Source organism: Barbus barbus, assembly GCF_936440315.1.
Source record: "Barbus barbus genome assembly, chromosome: 24".
Lineage (NCBI taxonomy): Eukaryota > Metazoa > Chordata > Actinopteri > Cypriniformes > Cyprinidae > Barbus > Barbus barbus.
In genome coordinates, this window is record NC_136752.1 from 22,559,135 (window position 1) to 22,579,048 (window position 19,914).

At 37.1% G+C, this 19,914-nt stretch overlaps 2 protein-coding genes across 3 annotated transcripts in view; both read right to left on the reverse strand.

The window, feature by feature from the left end:
• Positions 1–545: 545 nt before the first annotated feature.
• LOC306843454 (uncharacterized protein) lies at positions 546–5,305 on the reverse strand. Its single transcript, XM_079374976.1, has 4 exons — positions 5,128–5,305; positions 1,950–2,091; positions 1,319–1,447; positions 546–1,228 (listed from the first exon to the last, which is right to left on the reverse strand). Exons 1-4 carry the CDS (start codon positions 5,183–5,185, stop codon positions 1,120–1,122), a joined length of 438 nt encoding a protein of 145 aa, XP_079231102.1. The 5' UTR covers positions 5,186–5,305; the 3' UTR covers positions 546–1,119.
• Positions 5,306–14,223: 8,918 nt separating this feature from the next.
• The window catches only part of LOC306843619 (transcription factor HIVEP2-like), a 70,712-nt gene continuing 65,021 nt past the window's right edge, over positions 14,224–19,914 (reverse strand). For both annotated transcript variants that reach the window (XM_079375193.1, XM_079375192.1), the window contains exons 5-9: positions 19,662–19,813; positions 19,051–19,226; positions 18,711–18,812; positions 17,442–18,367; positions 14,224–16,647 (exon numbers count right to left, since the gene is read on the reverse strand). In XM_079375193.1, the coding sequence (XP_079231319.1) occupies positions 15,883–16,647; positions 17,442–18,367; positions 18,711–18,812; positions 19,051–19,226; positions 19,662–19,813 (2,121 nt within the window). In that variant the 3' untranslated portion in view covers positions 14,224–15,882. The remainder of the gene's footprint in view (positions 16,648–17,441; positions 18,368–18,710; positions 18,813–19,050; positions 19,227–19,661; positions 19,814–19,914) is intronic.

Below are 19,914 nucleotides of genomic sequence, written 5' to 3' on the forward strand. Positions count from 1 at the left end.
TAAATAGCCGGCCTTATATAAAGATGTAGCCCCACTATTATTCCCCTTAACTACATGGTTGATCCTTCAATATGTGATCACTCAGAAACCAGACCAACGAACAATATTGGTTTACACCAGAAAGGCTTTACACATCACCTCATGGAAAACAACAACAGCAAAAGAAAGAGTGAGTGCAGCTATTCAGAAAATTGCTAGCCTCTAGCACTGTGGAAACATTTAGCTTTGCCATTACCCTCTCACATGACGAGAGTCCTGTTTGATCTCCGGGCAACAATGACAGTTTTATCGGTTTCTCTCACACTATACCTCTCTGAAGGTTTTTTTCCCCCCTTAACTTCCACTTTTTTTGTACATATTTAACCTTACTCTCATTGTAGGTACAGTATGTTTCTTAGCAATTTTTCCATTATTGCAAGTTGGAACCATTTACAAAGAAAGTCGATACCAAAACCAAAATTATAAATTATATATTTCAGCCATATTCCATAATATGGGGGAAAAAAGGCTCACAGATGACTAGATTTTTGTTTATTTTATTATTTGCCTTTCACATTACAATAAATATTCAGTTCATTCATTAGATTACAAATTGTTCCAATTGCCTGAGAAATCGTATTATATCCACTAATAAATTTTAACTGCTTGTCTGAGTAGTATTTATTGTTATTTTTATTATTCCAAGGCTAAAAATAAAACTCAATCTTCAGTCTTTTTGACAATGTCCTCTTTCTAAACAAAAATCGTTTCCCAAGGCCAATTTATATGTTTAATGTCAAACATAAAATGTCCATAAGCTGCTATTGTTATCAATACATTTTCAAATGTACTCACTACAAGGAAACAAAATTGGAAACATCAAACAATATATATTACACATCAATAAGAAGCAATACGGTTTTACAGTATTTACAAAATACTGACAGTTAGATAATATACAGTATCACTCCTGTACTGTCACTATTGAGGTGCTAGCATTTCATGACAAGCCAAAGTAATACAAATGTTGTCTAATACTATACTTCGTAAACTATTCACAGCACACATGATCAGACGTATGGCCAGGCTTGCTGCCCAAATAGTAATAATATACAGTATACATGCTTTTTTTCATTTCTCTCAGGTTGTTTGTATTGGTTTGTGATTCTTCAGTCTCTGGGGGAATCTAGACTTGTATCGTTCTTTGTAGTTTCTGGGATGGTACCTCCTGACTAAGGCATTTTCATCTCTGCAAAAGATACCAAGTAGTGTATCAGTAAAATATAATACAACTGCCGCAATGTGTGTCAAATACAGTGAAATGAATAATGACACTCACTCTTGCTGGATATCCAAGTAAGAGCAAAACCACACACACTTTTTATCTCTCTTGTCTGTGCACTGGCATCGTTCCACATCTCGTCTTAGACGCATTTGGAGTGAACCCACACCATAGGGAATAACCTGACTGAGAGAGAACAGTGAATATTTTATAAAAACCTTAAAATTTTTAATATGGATTTTAATAATCAAATTTAATTACTAATAACTCGACTAGACAAAAGGTTCTGCACCAAATATACTGCAGCCTATATAAATGTATATTTTATGCACAATGTAGAACTCTTTCAAATTCATGAACAGAACTGAAAGCCTTCTTTGAATTTGCATTTTGACCAGGTGTGCGGATTCCTGTTGGTTTCAAATATAAAAGACTTCACACTTGTTTCACTTCCCAAGAGCCAGACTCTCAATCTTTGGCTTCTGGGTTGTTTTTCACCAAAGGCAGTCTGCCTGTCCTCAGGTCTCCATGCGTGGGCCACATTAATGAGACCGCACACTTAAATACAACCAGACACGTGCTTGCAGAGCACACAGGTTACCAGCATCAGTCCCCATAGATCTCAACTCGCTCTTTACCAAAATGTGCTGTTCAAAGACATTCACAAATCAATGTTTGTCTGATGTACCTGGGCGTATCGACCCATACGATTCCTATGTGGCAAAAGTACACACATTCTTTGTCCTTCAGGTTGTCACAGGAGCAGCGTCTTTCACGACGGTGAGTTTGTGGAGTAGCATTTACAGATGGACTTCTGTTTGCGTGGGACCCTGGGATTGACAGATACAAAGAAAAGAGCTTTAAACAACAGGTAACAAAAAAAACCTATCAAAATCAGTAAAGACAATGTTATAAAAGATTTCTATTTCAAATTAAATGTTATTTTTTATTTGTGTTCATTAAAGAATCCTAAAACTTTAATAGTAATAAGAAATGTTTTTACGCACCAAATCAATACATTATAAATATTCGCATGACCCTGAAGACTGGAATAATCTCTGCTGAAAATTCAGCGTTTCCATCACAGGAATAAATTACATTTTAAAATATATTAAAACAGAAAACAGCTTTTTACTATATTTTTACTATAACAATTTTTACTATATTTTTGATCAAATGATAATGTTAATAGTTGCCGTAAAAATAAATGGGGTAACACTATCAATGCAGCCTTCAGAAAGCTACATTATTAGCAATTTACAGATCCCCATTTTCAGCCTAAGACTTTTTGCTTTGATGTGTTACACCTGAAACAAATCCTCAAAATTTGTCAAAATATTAGTCTTCACTTGATGATGTGAGACATAACATGTCTAAGCTGTTGCTGCTGTCTAAACAATTCAGCACTGTTGTGTCTTCGAGGTCCACTTTGTTTTAATCCTGAAGATTCCCGGACAAATCTTGTTTTCATGTAGCTTTGATCTCATAGGTTATCAGTCCAGAAGTGAATTGCCATGCAACAGTATTAATAATGATCAAATGATAATTTGACATTTGATTGACAAAATAATAAAAATGAAGAAAAACTAAAAACAAAATGTTTTATGGTTGAGCTTCATTAAGGTTGCGGTGAATAAAAAGCCAAGTGGCCCATGTGGACCATGTTTAAAGAAGACAGCAAATACGAATCTGTGGCCAACCACATTTTAAGCCTCTAGGATTCCAGCAGCACGTGTAGATGCTACAAAGCAAACCACCACTACAGCTTCCGATGGTTGGAGTTTTAAAAGTTGAATCAAAAACAGATCTCGCACTCATCTGCAACATGGTAACTCTTCAACAGACAAACAGATCTCAAAGGAAAAGAAAGACAAAAGAACAAGTATGATGGTATTTACATCAGGGACTTTCAATTGCCAGAAAAGTTCAACGATAAATTCTTTTATGAAGCAAGATGGATGAACTGGAATGACTTCTAAGGTGCTCAGTCAAGCAAACAGGGCCTCAGGCTGTAAGGCTTTATAGAAAAGGATGAAATTGCATGCCCAGGTCTGGTGGAAAGTGATCTGGGAGTGATCACAGTGATCCATCACTATCAAGGTTATGGGGGTCTAACCATGGATGTTCGATGTGGAATACACAACAATTGGTCTGACTTGGCTGGAAATCAGTTGTCATCCACATCCTGAAGGCGTCAGTTGAGGTTACCCGGTGTAGCATTGGGGTTAGTTTTCATATATCAGGTGAGGATAATTAATCACAGTGAGTAGCTGAGTGAATAATGTGGAACTTGGAATTTTTGACAAATCCATTGGAATGTCTGCTTAAAATGCCTGACATAATTCACATGCAACTGACTTTATACCATCCAACCCAAAGTCATGAGGGAAATATTTTCTTCATCCCTGTAATATTTAATCAGGCTAGAATTCACTAGTTCAATATGGTATGATACTAGATGGAATGACTGGAATGATGCTAATGCGAGTTCTGTAGCACCTCTCAGGACAGTTTATTTTCCCAAGAAAAATTTAATTTTGTGACCCGTGCCCTGAAGAAAGAGAGGACTGCCAAGGTGGATCAGCATAGAATTGTAAAAGACAAGCAAGGGATTACGTAAAATCCTACCCACCAACAGTGAACCAGACCATCTCACTCAAAGAAACAGCAACAGGTTTCCAGTTGTTAGCATTAACATGCTAGCAAAACAATGTAAACCTTTACTAATCCCAAGTAGTTTGACTGCTGTTATTAAAATTCAAAGCTGGGATCATTTCTGTCCTGTAGGAGACTGGCCTTGAAACTCGAAACTACTGAGGAAAATGGTAAAGTATTCCCAGCAATTAACTGCAATAACAATACTTTGCTATACAGTATATTATCCTAGCCTAATATCCTAGTATTTTGCTCTGCATACATATACATCCAATGCTGAAACTAAAGAGCTCAAAAACAAATCTTTCTGTTATGTTAATTTGTGAGCCAACTTGCAACCATGTCAATTGATTAAAGAAAATTTCACGTGTAAAAAAGAAATGATCATAGTCAGTGTCTGAAATTCATTGCTTGAACTATTTACAGAGACAGCTTGCTCTGGCTATGAACTCTGCATGCTATTAAAATTAAGCCTACCCACAGCACAAAAGCAAGACCATTCTGAGGCATCTGTCGCTGCTTTTGCACCACCATGAAGGAAGTTACATGTTCTGTGGTCCATAGAAGTGGTAGATGGCCTACTCATGGGGAGTTTACACACTTACGTGCTCAAATGGCTTAAACAGCACTTTATGCCACATTTAACCCTAATTCAACAGTTCAATCTACTATTGTACAACTAAGTGCATATTGGGACTGGTGTTATATATTTAAAAAATGATAATAGAAATCTATCAAAAAGATTTCTGTAATATATTTTTTTCCATAGCACCATTCACAATCAAATATATATTTTGTGTCAAAGTATTTCTGTCAAAATTTTACACAAAAGAAGATAATTTTTAAGAATATTGGTAACCAAACCATTTCTCAAAAAATCTTTTATGTTCCATAGAGGAAAGAAAGTCACACAGGCATGAGTCAATATGAGGGTGAGTAAATATTTTTCTTTAAGCATTAACAGTAAATAGTTTATCGCTTTCATTTACAAGAATATATAACTGGTGTGAAAATACAGTTCACATGCAAAGAACAAACCAGAGAGAATCTGATAATGAAATTTTAACAGAGTTGGCTTTTGCTAGATAAAATCGTATGTAAGCTAGATTAACATTTTTTCAGATAGGAAAATATTCACATAGTAGTTCAAGATTTAAACAGAAAGCCAAAATAATATATAATATAATATATATAAGAGAGATGATAGTTACCTTGTTGTTCCAATATGAAAACAACCACACTTATTAAAAGTAAGAAGGAAAACTCCATAATGCTTCTTTCCAAAGATGCTCAGTATGTTAATTGGCAAGCCTGTCTCCTGGATGTCTATCCACAGGAAGAGAGGAAAGCTGTGAGGGGAAAAAGAGCAGGTTGTGGAGTTTCTCAGAAACTTCTGCGACTCTCTAGACACCTCCAGCCTACCACACCCTCCTCCCCCCATCTCCCTCTTTGGATCAGCCTGCCAAGCTGTTCTTCACAATGCTAAGAACAGGTGTTTGACAAGACTCATTGTATGTGAGTGTCAGTGGGAAAGAGAGGGGGAGAGATTGTACTCTTTGTTCGGATAGATGCTCTAAATCTAGTGGAAACATTTGTGAAAGAAGGTATCTCAACATTGTCTGTTTCCATCGAGTGCTTCCAACACAGTCAGAGGTGCATCACAGATTATAAATGGATGGGTTGAGTTCCACTTCATGGGTGAGCTGGCATCTCATGGGAGTTTTTTGCGCACTCTTGTTTTTTCCTTCCTGATGCTATGTTAGAAATGGAAGCTTGAAGAACAAAGTCAAAACTACAGCCTGGAGAGGAAACCCATATTTTTCAAAGTAGAAAACCTAGACAGACCAGGTCTTTTTCCCAAGCCAAGGGAAGCCCATTGTGGTAAACCTCCATCTTAATTAAAACAATAAAAAGCCAATTGAAACATCTCAATATAAGCATCTGCATGCCAGACTCTCTTAACTGTGGAGGGTTCCTCTAACTGGTTAAACATTTTCTGCAGTTCAGAAACAGATCTTGCTCTCATTTTTGGAAGTTCCTTCCATAATCATTTCAAATTTGTTGAAAATTTGTGGGACACGAGCTTCACTGCAGGCTAGGAGATATGAACTGTGGCGTGAAAGTTGTTGAGAATGGTCCTCAATTGGGCCTGTCGTTTAATCGCAAGGGGGGCAAAGTGATGTATTCTATGCAACACCACAGGGGTTGGGTTATTTTTTCCCACCCATAGTTCTATTTAGCTCACTTTTTGACTTCTCATTAGTCACTTAGTTTTGCATTCAGGAGAGATAATTAAAGGCTGGGCACAACACAAAACAACATATTTGGTCACAGAGCCCCTGGCTACAGCAATTAGATCTGTGAGGTGAGGTGCTGTGGAGGAGGAAGCAGAACTTCAGAGCTACAAACGGCTTCTTCCTGCAGCTGTGGGAGAGACATAATGAACAGTTTGACAGACTGTCTGAACAGAATGCTCATGCTTCTGAAATTGAACTGTGAACTATGTGACACAGCCCCACTACATATGCAAGTTCAACTGAAACTTTAATGAGAATCTAAGTGTTGTTTTTTCTTTTATTCAAGAAAATATTACATGCTTGATCTCTGGCAGAGGACGAAGTGCGAGGAAATTTTCTTTGAATACTCTGTGCCAGTCTTTGTTGCTCTATTGCATTTCAAATCACAATACATTAAATCATTGGTTATTTGATTAAAAAAAAGTTGTATCTTTTGTAGCAATGTACAAGTGCTGAATAAGTGTTTATTAAACTAATAAAACCGTGAGACTTTGGCTAACTGCTCGAAGTGTCAAATGGCATGCAGAATCGCTGACTAAATCAATCAGTAAATCAATAACTTTTCTGTTTTCACAGAACACTGACCTCTATACGAGAGGAAAGCTTGATAAACTTTTCAACAGAATTATTGTTAGCTTGCTAAGCAAGCCTGAAACAATCTGTTCATGATTATCCATCCTGGAGCCAGCAAATGCATTAAAAGTAAAATATTATTGAGAGAAGACAATAATTAAGCTATTAAAATACTTTTGCTCCTGAAAACCAGTACCTTCAAAACCAGTGTTTTACACACTCCCCTGGACTTTCACTCACCCTCAGCTGCACTCCCCCCTTTAAGCCTCTAATAATATAGGCAATGCTGATTCTTTTTTTTTCTTCTTCTTCTTTTTTTTCAGGATTTGACCACAATACCTGCTGAGGTATGCATCAGTCATCAATGATCAACAATCGCTTGTTTCTATTACTTTTAGCATCAACACACACACACACACACACACACACACAATGATAAATTATGATATATTTTTTATTATTTTATTGGTGTATTGAAATGAGTTAATTTCAGTTTCGTCATGTTTTGTATACGCAGATAGAGATACTGTTTAAAAATAATTATTAAAAATGATCAACGATTTCAGACATCAGGCATGGACAGTGAACGTGACATCACTTCCTACAATGGGCGATTGATCAGGTTTAACCACTGATCTATATATAATATATATATATATATACATACATATATATATATATATATATATACATACATATATATATATATATATATATATAATATAATATAATTCTCTATTATAGATCAGTGGGTTTAACAGAAAAAGGGAACTCTATGACTCCACCTAGTGTTCAGATGTGGGGTTTAGATGAAGCGTTCAAACTAGCTGCTTGTTACTAGGCCTATTTGCAAAGGTAGGTATCTTAATCAAACGAAAATGAGTACAGTATGAAGTATTTTGACTCGACAACCATGTTTAACCTGTTGGTCAGCACAATGGATAAAAAATGTTTTCTCGCGTTTTTCCCTGTTTAAAGAAGTAAGGTGAGAGATTCCCGCGCAAAGCAGCAATGAAAAGTCAGAGCTTCAGTGTTTTACCTGAACTATTTGGAAAGCCCAGTCTTACATAAAAGCAGGTTTGATTAATGTCCACATGAATTTAAACTGCATTGGGCATAAACCATGTAGGTAAATATGTACATTTAATGTTTATGTAATAGAACATGCAGTCCCATTTCTTGCTGGCATGACTCATATAGCCTAATTATTTAGATCTTCATTGACTTTCTGTTTTACAGCAACACGTTATAATGTTATATTTATCTTCAGTGCTTTAATTACTGATTTAAAGACAAATTCTTTGATTAATTTGTGTATAACAATGTAGTTTTAATTAAAATCTCTGATAATGACTGGCTAACTGTACATTATGCTTTACAATAACTGTGCTACGTTTGTCAAATAAGCAATTTTACATTAGAAATACAGCCTGAAGCTGTTGTAACTTCCTGGGATTAGATTCTTTGTGCTGGATTGTTGGATTTCAGTTCTTAACTTCTGAATAATTACAACGGTTTTTAAAGAATCATAAGTTAAGTATTTTTTGACTGCTTTGTCGGAAACAATGTACTGTACATAAATGCAACAATACATGAGCTTGTCACAGGTCAGGAAGTGCTAATGTTTTCTTCTTTCCAAAGTGAAACATAATGTACGAGCACATGGTTGTCTTGCTGAAAATGCTGCTAACACAGGTCTACCACATCCTGTCTCATGTTCTAGTGCTGGGCTTGGACACACATTCTCAGGGAAATTAAATGTGATTTATTGCCGATTATCCCAGCTGGAAACTTGGGAGCCGGATGCATAGACTAAAATAAGCTTGGTGTCATTTTCATTTTTTCAATCTGAGACACTTTCTTACTGAAAACCACACATTTTACCTTTGATTACAGAGTGAATGCTGTTCCACACGGGCCTGTTGGGTGACAGCACTAATGGAGAGGTGGTGACTTTTATAGGAAGTTGCTTTTGAGAGAGTGTCAGCCATCATTTCGATCCCAGGTAGCATGAGAGCTTGTCAGGTACCGATTTTGTCTGCTTTACACCAAGAACTCCTGAACTTTTCAAACCTAATGAAGGTTCACTACAGCCTTGAAGCCAATAATTTGTTTATAGTAAAGGAACAAATGTAATGTCCGCACACTGAATTGATTGCTCCATAAATAATTCCTTTATTGCAAAATTTCGACCATCATGTCTTCGTCAGGCACAGATAACAATAATTTGTTTGACATTTAACCAAAACCTTCTTTAAAGAGAGAGCTCACGCTAAAATGAATATTTTTTAATAATCTTTAGTTCTCAACTATGTGACTTTCTTTCACTGACCTCAAAAAGAGTGTTTTATTTACACTCTTTTGTAGAATGAAAGTGAATGATTATTGAGGTAAGTTTTACAAGAAAATTCAAAATTGTAAAAACATTTTTAGAGTATAACAAAATTACCTTTCATAATTCAAATTTATAGTGAAATGAAAAAAGCACCTGTGTGCATCCCTCTGCATCCATCCACTAATGCTGCTAAACGAGTTCATAAATGCTTTAATTTGTCCAATGTGACAATCTATATATCAGCATTTTAATTGTTCTGATAAATCCATAAAACCACTTATGGAGCATACGAATTAGATAAGACAACAAAACTAATTAAAGGTTAGGCAGAAGATAATTATGTTATTTTTGAGCTGAATCACAGTAATTACGCAACCAGAAAAACACACGTTGGTCAACTGCAACTTGAAATACCGAAAAGATTTTGAGGCTATATTTAGATAATTGGGCTCAGGCAAAAGTCTTTAAGAGTTATTGGCCAATTTCTCTGAGGGGAAACATCGGAAGTAGTGGTTACAAATGCAAATTTTGTCTAATGACTTACCTCTCTAGATTTCTTCTTTCTATGTATGTGTGTTGCTTAAAACACACACACAGACAATAGACAAACTTAACAAAAAATAGTTTTAACTCCTGTTCATACAAAAACCTCACATAATTATTACAATATTTGAAAAAGAACATCTTATATGACTTTACATAGTACTGTGTATATACAGTTTACTGTAAACGGCATGCTAAATATTTTTACACTGTGCTAAAAAAGTGCAATTGGCAGTTTGCAATTTATGAGACCATCAGTGTACAGCAAGATGACGACAAAGTGTTCTAATTATAATGGACTATCAGAGGGTGGGCAGCCCTACAGTGCTCAACTGGATCAAAATGCGTCAGCTCTGCAAGAACAGTGCTCTGTGTCTGCCATGGCTTACTGGGTATGCCTTGGCTGAAGGCAGCCTGAGAGCCACTTAATAACAGCGAAGAACAGATTTTTCACCATATGCTATGCAGGTCTTGCTGAGCTCGCATCTACCCCTACAATTCTACTGTCCGCCTGCTTGTCTGCCTGCCTGCCTGAGTACTTCCTCCCTGCCACTGTACAATTACACGTCTCTATTCTGCTCGGGTGTGGAATCGTATGTCCATAATGTACAAGATACGATCAAAGGCAAACCTCCAGGAGGAGATTAAGCACAGCTAAACATCCTCTCCTGGCTCCTGCCCTGCGAAAACATGATGCCTTTGAGGCCATCAGTGGAATGATTTAGAGTTCTGCATTAATGGTTCTCCTGCGCTTGGCCGGACTCCTGCTCTGTCTCCTTGGCCCTAGTCTATGGATGGAAAGTAACCTCTTTGTATGTATCTGCACGCCTACAGCTTTTCCACAAGCCACCAAAGAAAAACTGATGTTGTTCTTTCCCCAAGTGTTTCCAAATGAATCACTTTTAAAGGTGGCAGCAGTGATCGCAGTTTAAACTCCTCTGACTAGAAAGCAGCTTTCCTCTGTCTCATCCTTCCTTCTGATGTTTTAATTGAACTTTTTAACTTTACTTTCTCAGGAGGCTGCCACACTTCATTCACCATTCAGAATTCACAAACCAATCAGGGTTTGAAGCAATGCAATAGAAGAACCATTTTGGGTGGCCCAATGAACCTTTCTGTTAAAGGGATAGTTCACCCAAAAATGAAAATTCTGTCATCATTTACTCACCCTCAAGTAGTTCCAAACCTGTATGAATTTCTTTGTTCTGCCGAACACAAAAGAAGATATTTTGAAGAAAGTTTTGTAACCAGGCTGTTTTGAGGCACCGTTGACTTCAATAGTTGGAAAAAAAAAAAATACTATGGAAGTCGAGGGTTCCCCAGAACGGCTCTGTTTCCCACATTCTTCAGAATATCTTCCTTTGTGTTCAGCAGAACAAAGACATTCATACAGGTTAGGAACTACTTGAGGGTGAGTAAATGATGACAGAATTTTTATTTTTGGGTGAACTATCCATTTTTTTTTCTTAGTGTAAAGAACATTTCAATAATCTGAAAAAATGCTTCCCACTGTAATGGAAATGGTCCAATAAATTTGTCTTTCACCCGACCCTGCTTTTAACATCTGCCATGGTTAATAGAGCTGACAGTACAGAAATTCAGTGACTTACAAGCGAAAAGGCTATGATATCATCTTGCACTATATGACAGTAATATTCCATCAGCTGAACACATGATACATGTCAGCAAAGAAGCAATTAGTTAACACAGCAAGAAAATCTCTGAGGAAGTACTTCCATGATAAGAGAGAGAGAAAAAATCTATGCCTATAAATTGATTTTGGAAAGTTTTACAGAAGCCCTTCAGCCCAAGAGAATGCTGGAGGGAACAGACAGTAAACAGTGCTATAAGTCTGACTTTGAGACCGTCGCTGTCTCCTTTACATCTTGTACTTATTATGACTCAGAAGTTCCAGCCAAGCCATACATGTCGGCCCTCTCAATATACAGAGAGGCCCAGCCAAGTATGGTCAGTATGGTGAACCACATCACCTAATGATCCACTCCTTTAGTGCTTGTTTAGTGCTAGTGTATATTCCTTAATGACCACTGATAGCAAACATAGACACAAGTTGCCTGTCTGCTCTTGATCACTGGCATATTTCATACCTAATACCTTGATTTATAGTTCAGCCCAGTATACTTAATAATAATAATTAATAACAATAAAAATAAATACAAATATTTTTGGCCCTGTTTTTATCTTTTAAATAAATATATATATATATATATATATATATATATATATATAAAATAATTTTAATTTGTATTTTGTAATTTACTGTAATGAGAGAGAATTAAGTCTGTTATGCTTATCAAGACTGCATTAATTTTATAAATATTTTAAAATGTAGTTTATTCCTGTAATGCATTTACATTATTTTCAGCATTATTGCTCCAGTCTTCAGTGTCACATCAGAAATCATTCTAATATGCTGATTTTGTGCTCAGAAACATTTCTTATTGTTATCAGAGTTGTGCTGCTTAAAATGTTTGCGGAAACTGTGATCATTTTTTTCTTTCAGAATTCTTTAGTGAATACAGCATTCAAAAGAACTGAATTTATTCAAAATAACAAATCGTAACATTATAAATGTTTATTTTTAATAATTTTAAGCATCCTTTCTGAATAAAAGTATCAGAAAAAAAATTGTAGATCTGAAAAATATTAACAAGTTAAAAATTGCACAAGCTATTTTAAAGGTATGTCTCTTCTGCATTGTATTTTTCCTGTATAGGAAAAAAAACACATTTCAGTCCTAAAACCTAATAATCTAAACCAACAGATGGCAGTATGTCTTAAAGAAAAGACCAGGAGACAGACTTTGTTTTATAGGCACTGTAACACTGCAGCATGTGGCTGACTTACTGCCAATGTGAGAAGTTTGAAAATGCACTAAATTAAGCTTGAGACCTGTCAGTAAGTTTCTATAGAATTCTCTCCAGGCTTGATCTTTTTATTCTCAGGGTCTATCAGAGATGACATCCGGTCACCTCCAGCAGGACAGGTGTGCCTGTCGCCCATGAATAAAGCTGTGTAGAAACATTGACTACACATGGAAAATGTGGGCTGTGGTTTTCTTCTCTTCTTGGCAAGAGACTGCCTTATTTAAAAAAAAAAAAAAAAAGGAGAAATGTTTCAAACATATGTTCCCATGGAAGGGGGCAGCACTTTGGGTTGGTCCCCCAACCTATGTGCAGACTTAACATACTAATTATCAATTATTTTCTCCACATTCAATCTGTATAGAAGCGGGTTAGATATAAAACAGCTGAGGAAAATATGTCATTCTGGTTAAATAGATCACAAACATTTATTGTAGCTCGTGTGTACCAGTTAATTCTAATCAGCATCAGTTTTGAACAAGGCTGCTGCTATTTGTTGAGACTTTTAAGAGTGCTATTATGGGTGGTATTGCCAGTGGTATCTGTGCACTTGTATAGAATTTTGCTACACTCATTTTTATGACTGCAATCGAGTTTCTGCTTGCACTGTAAAAAATATTTAGTTGCATAAGGCTGTATTGTGCAATCATTCTATATAGGGAAGTGTGGGAAACGGTTCATTAATAGGGAGGAGGCCATGTCACATTTCTTAAAACACTCAAGAGTTCCTCACATTGTTCTGGAAGTGCAATTCCATTCTTAAGTTAAACAGTAATGGATAGGTCATATGACACGACATAGTTAATCATGAACGGATGACATCTTATTTTGGGAATAATCAAGAATGGTAAACAAAGGAAAACCTGTGTAATGTTAATGCTAATACTATTTCAGTACATATAATTTTTCCCCATAATATGTGCACTTGATCAGTTTTTGGATGATGTGGTAAAAGGTTAATCTGCTGACAAACGCTCTTAATAACTGTTTGCCAGACATGAAGATTTTACAGGAGCACACCCATCATCTGTAGCTCTGCTTCTGAAACAACAGTGTATTTCTAATCAGAGGCTCAGCATCCATGTTTGTTGATGTGAAATGTTAAATGTACACGTTTTGTACAAAATGTGTGGCTATTTTAGCCAGTTCCGATGCTGTATAAGATTATGAAATTTTAGGGACCAGAAGATCAACCTTCCTTTAAAACTAAATTTTGTCTTTTAAAAAATGTGATTTTGGGTATGCAAATGATCACATCAATGATTATTAGAAGTTTACAGCTACTTCTATTACTGTTTAGATTACAAATAATTTTGAAAGACTGATAAGACTATTAAAAAAATAAATGAAAACAAGAAGATTGGTGGGTTGATCTAATTGGTAGATGCACAAAAGATGTCACATCAGCCTATTTGTGTCAACGTGTATTAACACTGGTGATACAGTTTTCATGTATAGTCAGGCAGAACTACTAAAATTAGCAATGCAAGATGTCTTTGTGTACTGACAGATTCAATCTGAGTGTGTATCTGATCCTTTTCAAATTTTTTGTTTTGTCCTCTCCTTTCTTCACCCCTCTTTTTACATTAGTTGAAAGAGAATTTGAGAATTCGTATTTTGTGCCAGTTTCTTGGAAAAGTAGAGAAGCATCAAGACACCACAGACATGCAAAGTTACCATAGTTGTATTTATTTGAAAACAGCAATCTGTATTTTTTTTTTTTTTTCACCTGTGCTGTGATTCGTCAAAACTGATATTGTACATATTGGTTTTCCACTGAAAATCACAAAGTTACCCTTTTTATTTTTTTTATTTTTAATTATGTTTGTCTTTTATTCTTTTTGTTTGTTTCAATACAATGATTTGTGCTTTTGATACCTTAGGTTTGAAAGACATGTTAATACAGTTAAGTGGATAGCAGGGACTACTGACAAAAATGTCAAAAGAGTCAATTACATAGACCATATACACACAATACAAAATACAGATATACACACAAGTGCACTGGCTCCATACTCCAGTTGAGTTAGGTTGCTTCAACTCAAAACATATTCCAAAAAAAAAGAAAGAACAATCTGTATTTCCAATCCCAGTCTAAAAGTGGTATAATTTGGGACTCGTTAGGAAGGTTTAGGAAACATAAGGTGCATTTTAGGAGTTCTCAGTATTGGAGTTTTTGTATGTACACTTATAAAAGTGTTTACGGACTGATGACGTGGCCCTTGACAAACTCCTTCAATGTGTGAATATGTATGGCTATGAGCGTCTACAGAACCATAGGCATCCGGTATTTACATCTGTTGGAATGTTCCCCATACTAATCATCAACAAGTCAAGTACTTCAAGCAACATAATTCACAGAAGATCAAAATACCTTTCACATCTACCTCAATAAGTGGTGGAGGAAATGCAGAAGTGCGAAAGTTGATTCACTTAATGCTTAACAGTTCTACATTTAAAATGTGAACGGTGAAATCACAACTAGTGTAGCCTACCAGCCAATAGGAAAGAGAAGGGTACAAGCACTTAGAACCAACTACCATACTGTATGTGGGTGTCAATCTAAAACATGTGCAGATATATCGTTTTTCTGTATACTAGGTATATAAACATTTACTTAAATTATATATAATTCTAAATAAAGCGCGTTTACTGAGAAGTATATGCACACATACTTCTAAATATATAAAGCCATATTACATGTACATAATTTTTTGCTCTAAGCAATAGCAAAACCCATGCTTTACATAAAAAAGGCATCCACAACATTAAGAAAAATTTACAATTTATGAAACATGATACAATAAATAGTATTATAGAATCAATGCTGTACACAAAAGCCATTTAATTTCACACATATAAAAATATGTTTTAGTGCAACCTTACATGTATTGATACTTCACATCATTCAGACCGAAAGTGTCCAAAAAGACGGTAAATTGCATTTATTACAAAGCGGGATACACAAAACTCGATATATATTTACATGTCTTCCTGTTTAATGCTTATAAGAATATAAGCAAAAAGTAAAGGCACACACATCTGTACATTTTTGAAAAGTACCAGACAAAGTCCATAAGCAATTTTGGTCAGGCTCATATATAATTTAACACATATATATTTATATATATGTATATTCTTTGAAACTTTAAATAAGAAAGTAATTATAGTTGAGATAGCAAACCGTGTTATAAAAGGCATGCTATACATGTACATTAAAACCACTGAATCAGTTCACTTGTTTTTCGAGACTGATTTTCTGTGTGTACATGGATGTACATGTGTAAGTATAAAATGTGTGAGCATAGTTTACCACTCTCTCTTCGACCTTGTTCACCTGTTGTTAATAGGGTCTTTTAAATCTTTGCCTTTCTTTATGGTCGCTGGCCTCTCTCCACGGCCCTGTTGGCCAGACGCTCGCTTTGCCGTCTCTGTGTTGTAGAGAGTGGGATGGCTTGCTGTGGGAGTCTTTGATGTGGCAGACACACTGCTCTCTGCTCTGGAGTGTAGGGGGTGACTGATCTCTGAGCTGCAATAGTGCTGTGCTCTCAGCGCACAGTCTTGCTGAGCTGCGGGTGAATGACATAATGTGTGCTGATGGTAAGGATCAATTGGAACTGTCGATTTTTCGGGATTTTCTTCGGAGGCGATGCACAGCGAGGCAATCGCCTTAGTGCACGTTTGGATGCACTCTTCCTGCTTGCTCTCCTTGTCGGACATGTCGGTGCTGTCCTCTCGTGACTTTTGTGAGGAAGGTGATGTAGCCTTGGGGGACATGAATTTTTCGTGGGAATGGGGTGAGTCTTCTGGGCCTCTGCTGGTGGGCCCTCTACCCTCGGAAAGGTGGAAGGACACCTCGCTAGTGCTGGATTCCTCCGAAGTGCTCTTCTGCAGGGGAAGGCGTGTAGGGTGGACATGACCAGTGACAGAAGTGGGCACAGAATGGACCATCTGGATGCCGCCAATGGGTATCATGGAGAACGGAGTGCGGATCTGTTGCTGGGAGTGCAGGGGAAGGTGGCTAAATAATCCCTGGTGGACACTGGGGACATCTGCGTTGCGAGCCTCCCCTTGAAGATGCAATGTCTTTCGCTGGTCCTAAAGAGTTGGAAGATACGGTTAATTTACATTACAAAATATTCCTGGAAAATCATAAAGGCAGTGTTTAAATAAATCATTGTGAAGCTAAATACACCTTAGGTGATAAGATTAGCAAAGAATTCTTGAAATACTTGTCTGTTATTCTGCTTATCTGGGGCTTGTTTCACAGTTATTTAAACTGGACCTCTTGGAAAGTTTGGAAAATTTAACAAGACCGCAACGGAAAAAAAACAACAGTTGCCAGTAAAAAGGGCCAAGCTTACATAATAGACCTTGCTCATTTATCTTATTATCCCCCTAGCTCTATGGTTACAAGCCAGGTAGCACTGAAATGAATTACTGTACTGCATACACTGTATAGGCACTGCAGTTTTCCACTTTCTCCAGGGAGTTCTTAACTATACAATATAAATAGAAATGCTCCATTCTGTTGTATGATGGCAGTTTGTTTGTTAGAGACATTAACTGACTACCACTGCAATTTACTTGTCCAAACTTGTATACTTGAGCTTTGTATACTTTATTAAGGATCCAACATACTGTATGCTGGCTATTGCCTTTCCTCTGGCATATCGTTATTATTAGTCTTCACTTCGAACAACAATTACTTTTTATCCTTTAACTCACCAAACCTGGCACGCGTGTAAAGTATGCAGGCTGTGTAATTTTGAGATGGATTCGATATAGTTGCCTAGCTAGTGAACTGTTTACAGCTATATTCATTTGGATTTGTTTTAGAAAATGTAATCATGACTGGAGATATAAAGTTTTATGAGGCAAATCTAACTTACCACCTCCAGATCTGCATGGCTCTTGGCCTTTTGGCTTAATGATATCATCTCTGCATGTGGGCTGGGGCTGTGTGGCCATGGGCCGCTTTGATAATGGAGACCCCTCCTGGGGGACACAGGTCTGATCATGCCCCTACGGCTTCTGGGAGAAAGTCTGCCTGAGAGATCCCTTCCTGGAGATGTCGGCCATCCTGTCTGGGAGATGGGAGAGAGATGTCCTCTTGGAGAAAGGTCCCTCCTCGGTGACAGATCCCTTCTATAAACATCCCGCCTGGGGGAGATATGCCTAAGGGGAGACGCTTCTCGCCTTGGTGACAAACGGCCACGTGGGGAGAGGTCCCTTCGAGGGGACAGATATCTCCTAGAGGAAGGTGAGTTTTCCCGCAGAGGGGAGGAATCACAGCCGGGTGAAGACAGACGGGAGCATGAGAAGTCAAAGGAGGATGAGCTGTGTTCTGGAGAGAGAGCCAGGTCTTCATCCATAGAGCTAGGCACATCCAGTCTGTTTCTGTGATCTTCACCCAGAGCCCCTTGAAGGAGCTTCTGGTATTCTGCCATCTGGGCCTCTCCAGCTTTCTCACTGGGTGCCATGAGTTGGGTGATCTGAATACTGGGCAGACTAGTGAAATAAGTGAAAAGAGGCTGTTTGGAGACAGAGGCCAGAGGCTCTGGTGTGGATTCTTGTGAAGCGGCGACTGCAGTGATGGAGAGCGAGGGGATGGCACATGGCTGTGGGCTTGTGCTTCGGGACCGTGTCTTCGGCGTTGAATCACCATCATACTCGTCATCATCATCCTCATCTTCATCAACTTCATCACCATCCTCTTCAGCACCCTCTGAGTCATCAGCGTCAGAGAATTGGTGCTCTGCCATTATTTCTGACATGCCAATCTTTTCTGATGCTCTTTGGACCTCCTCAGTGGTGTCTGGAGAAAAGTACAATAACACATTTTCTCAACTGACTTTAACAGGTTAATCAACATTGTTTGAAGTGTTTTAATAGCAAATTGTGTTTATTTTATTCCTAAATATCAGTTGGCCTAGAAAGGTCGCTGGGGTTCTTTGTTTCCCTTTGATAGAACATGCGATCACAATGGGGGAAAATTTTATGTTTTATTTAGGAATATTTTATTTAACACTGGCAGTAGAAGGTTTCTGTTTTTAATTAGGCTAATTTTCCTGTACTGGTACTACTTCCAGATGCCAACATATATTGCAATATTGGCTCCTCTAAACAAAAATGTATGCAGAATCTGAATCATACAGTACCTTGTTCTTCTGCTTCCGTCTCGTCCACTGATGTCACTGACACTCCAAGCTCTAAGCACTTTTTCATGTGAGCTTTGGACTTCATGTGTTTCGTAAGGTTTCCTGAAAACAGATTTTAAAGTGTTTTAATTACTTGCATTGGCATGCCCAAAGTGATGTCTGACCTGCAATTTATTCTCATTAAATAGTATAGAGATCTTCTGTTGTTCAGTATGGTACAAACAAATGTTTTAAGTCCACAAAAAAAAATCATTGTTTTCGTCAAATTACAGAATGTTGTTTTTAATTTTGTGTGTGCATTTGCATGTATTGGTTATTGAAAATGTATCAGAAAACCCACCTTTTGTTTTAAAAGCAAAGTTGCAGAACTTGCAGACATATGGCCTGACATCTGTGTGTGTGCGAATATGTTTCTTCAGCATGCTTGGCTTTTTACAGCGGATCCCACACTCCTCACAGATGTACTTTCCCCGGCCTCGGCCACGCACATAAACATAGTCTTCATTGGATTTGTACCTGAAATAAAAACAAGGCAAGGGTTATTAACATTATTGGAAGATATCAAATATATTGGTTAATGCTGATGTGGAATGATATCATGTTCATCAAAAAGCTCACATTATATATTTTGATTCTTTTATATGTTTGAAACAAAAACATTTTCACAGCTGTATCAATTTAAATTATTTCCCTGCACAGGATAATATTATATGGAGCACCCAATGAGATACCATACCATGTAGTTGTATGCATTCCAGGTACTTGTGTTCAACAGATTTAGGCACCATAAATGAAACTGTATGTTGATAGTTGCAGTTTGATTCCTCAGCTCCTAATATTTGTTTCCTAGCAGCAGTAAACTTTTAATTGTATTTTAGAAATGGGGAAGTCCCATCTTGTATAAAGAATACTACGTTATGTGTTGGAAAATAAACACACATCTTCACATACCCTCCTTCAAAGATTTTGATGCGAGTGGGTTCAGCCAGCTTTGAAGAAGCTTCTTTATCTCCGTGGTCTTCTTTCCCCCTGTCTCTTAAGCTGATTCCCTTCATTTTCTTCCCAAACTTGCCAACATCCAACTGTATGATCTCTGGCTTCAACTGGAAATGTAAACAGAGAAGAGATTGAATAATGAACCCTAAAACTGTAAGCATAAAACATAAGCAACATAAGTTGGTCTGTGCATTTTCTTGTAATTCAT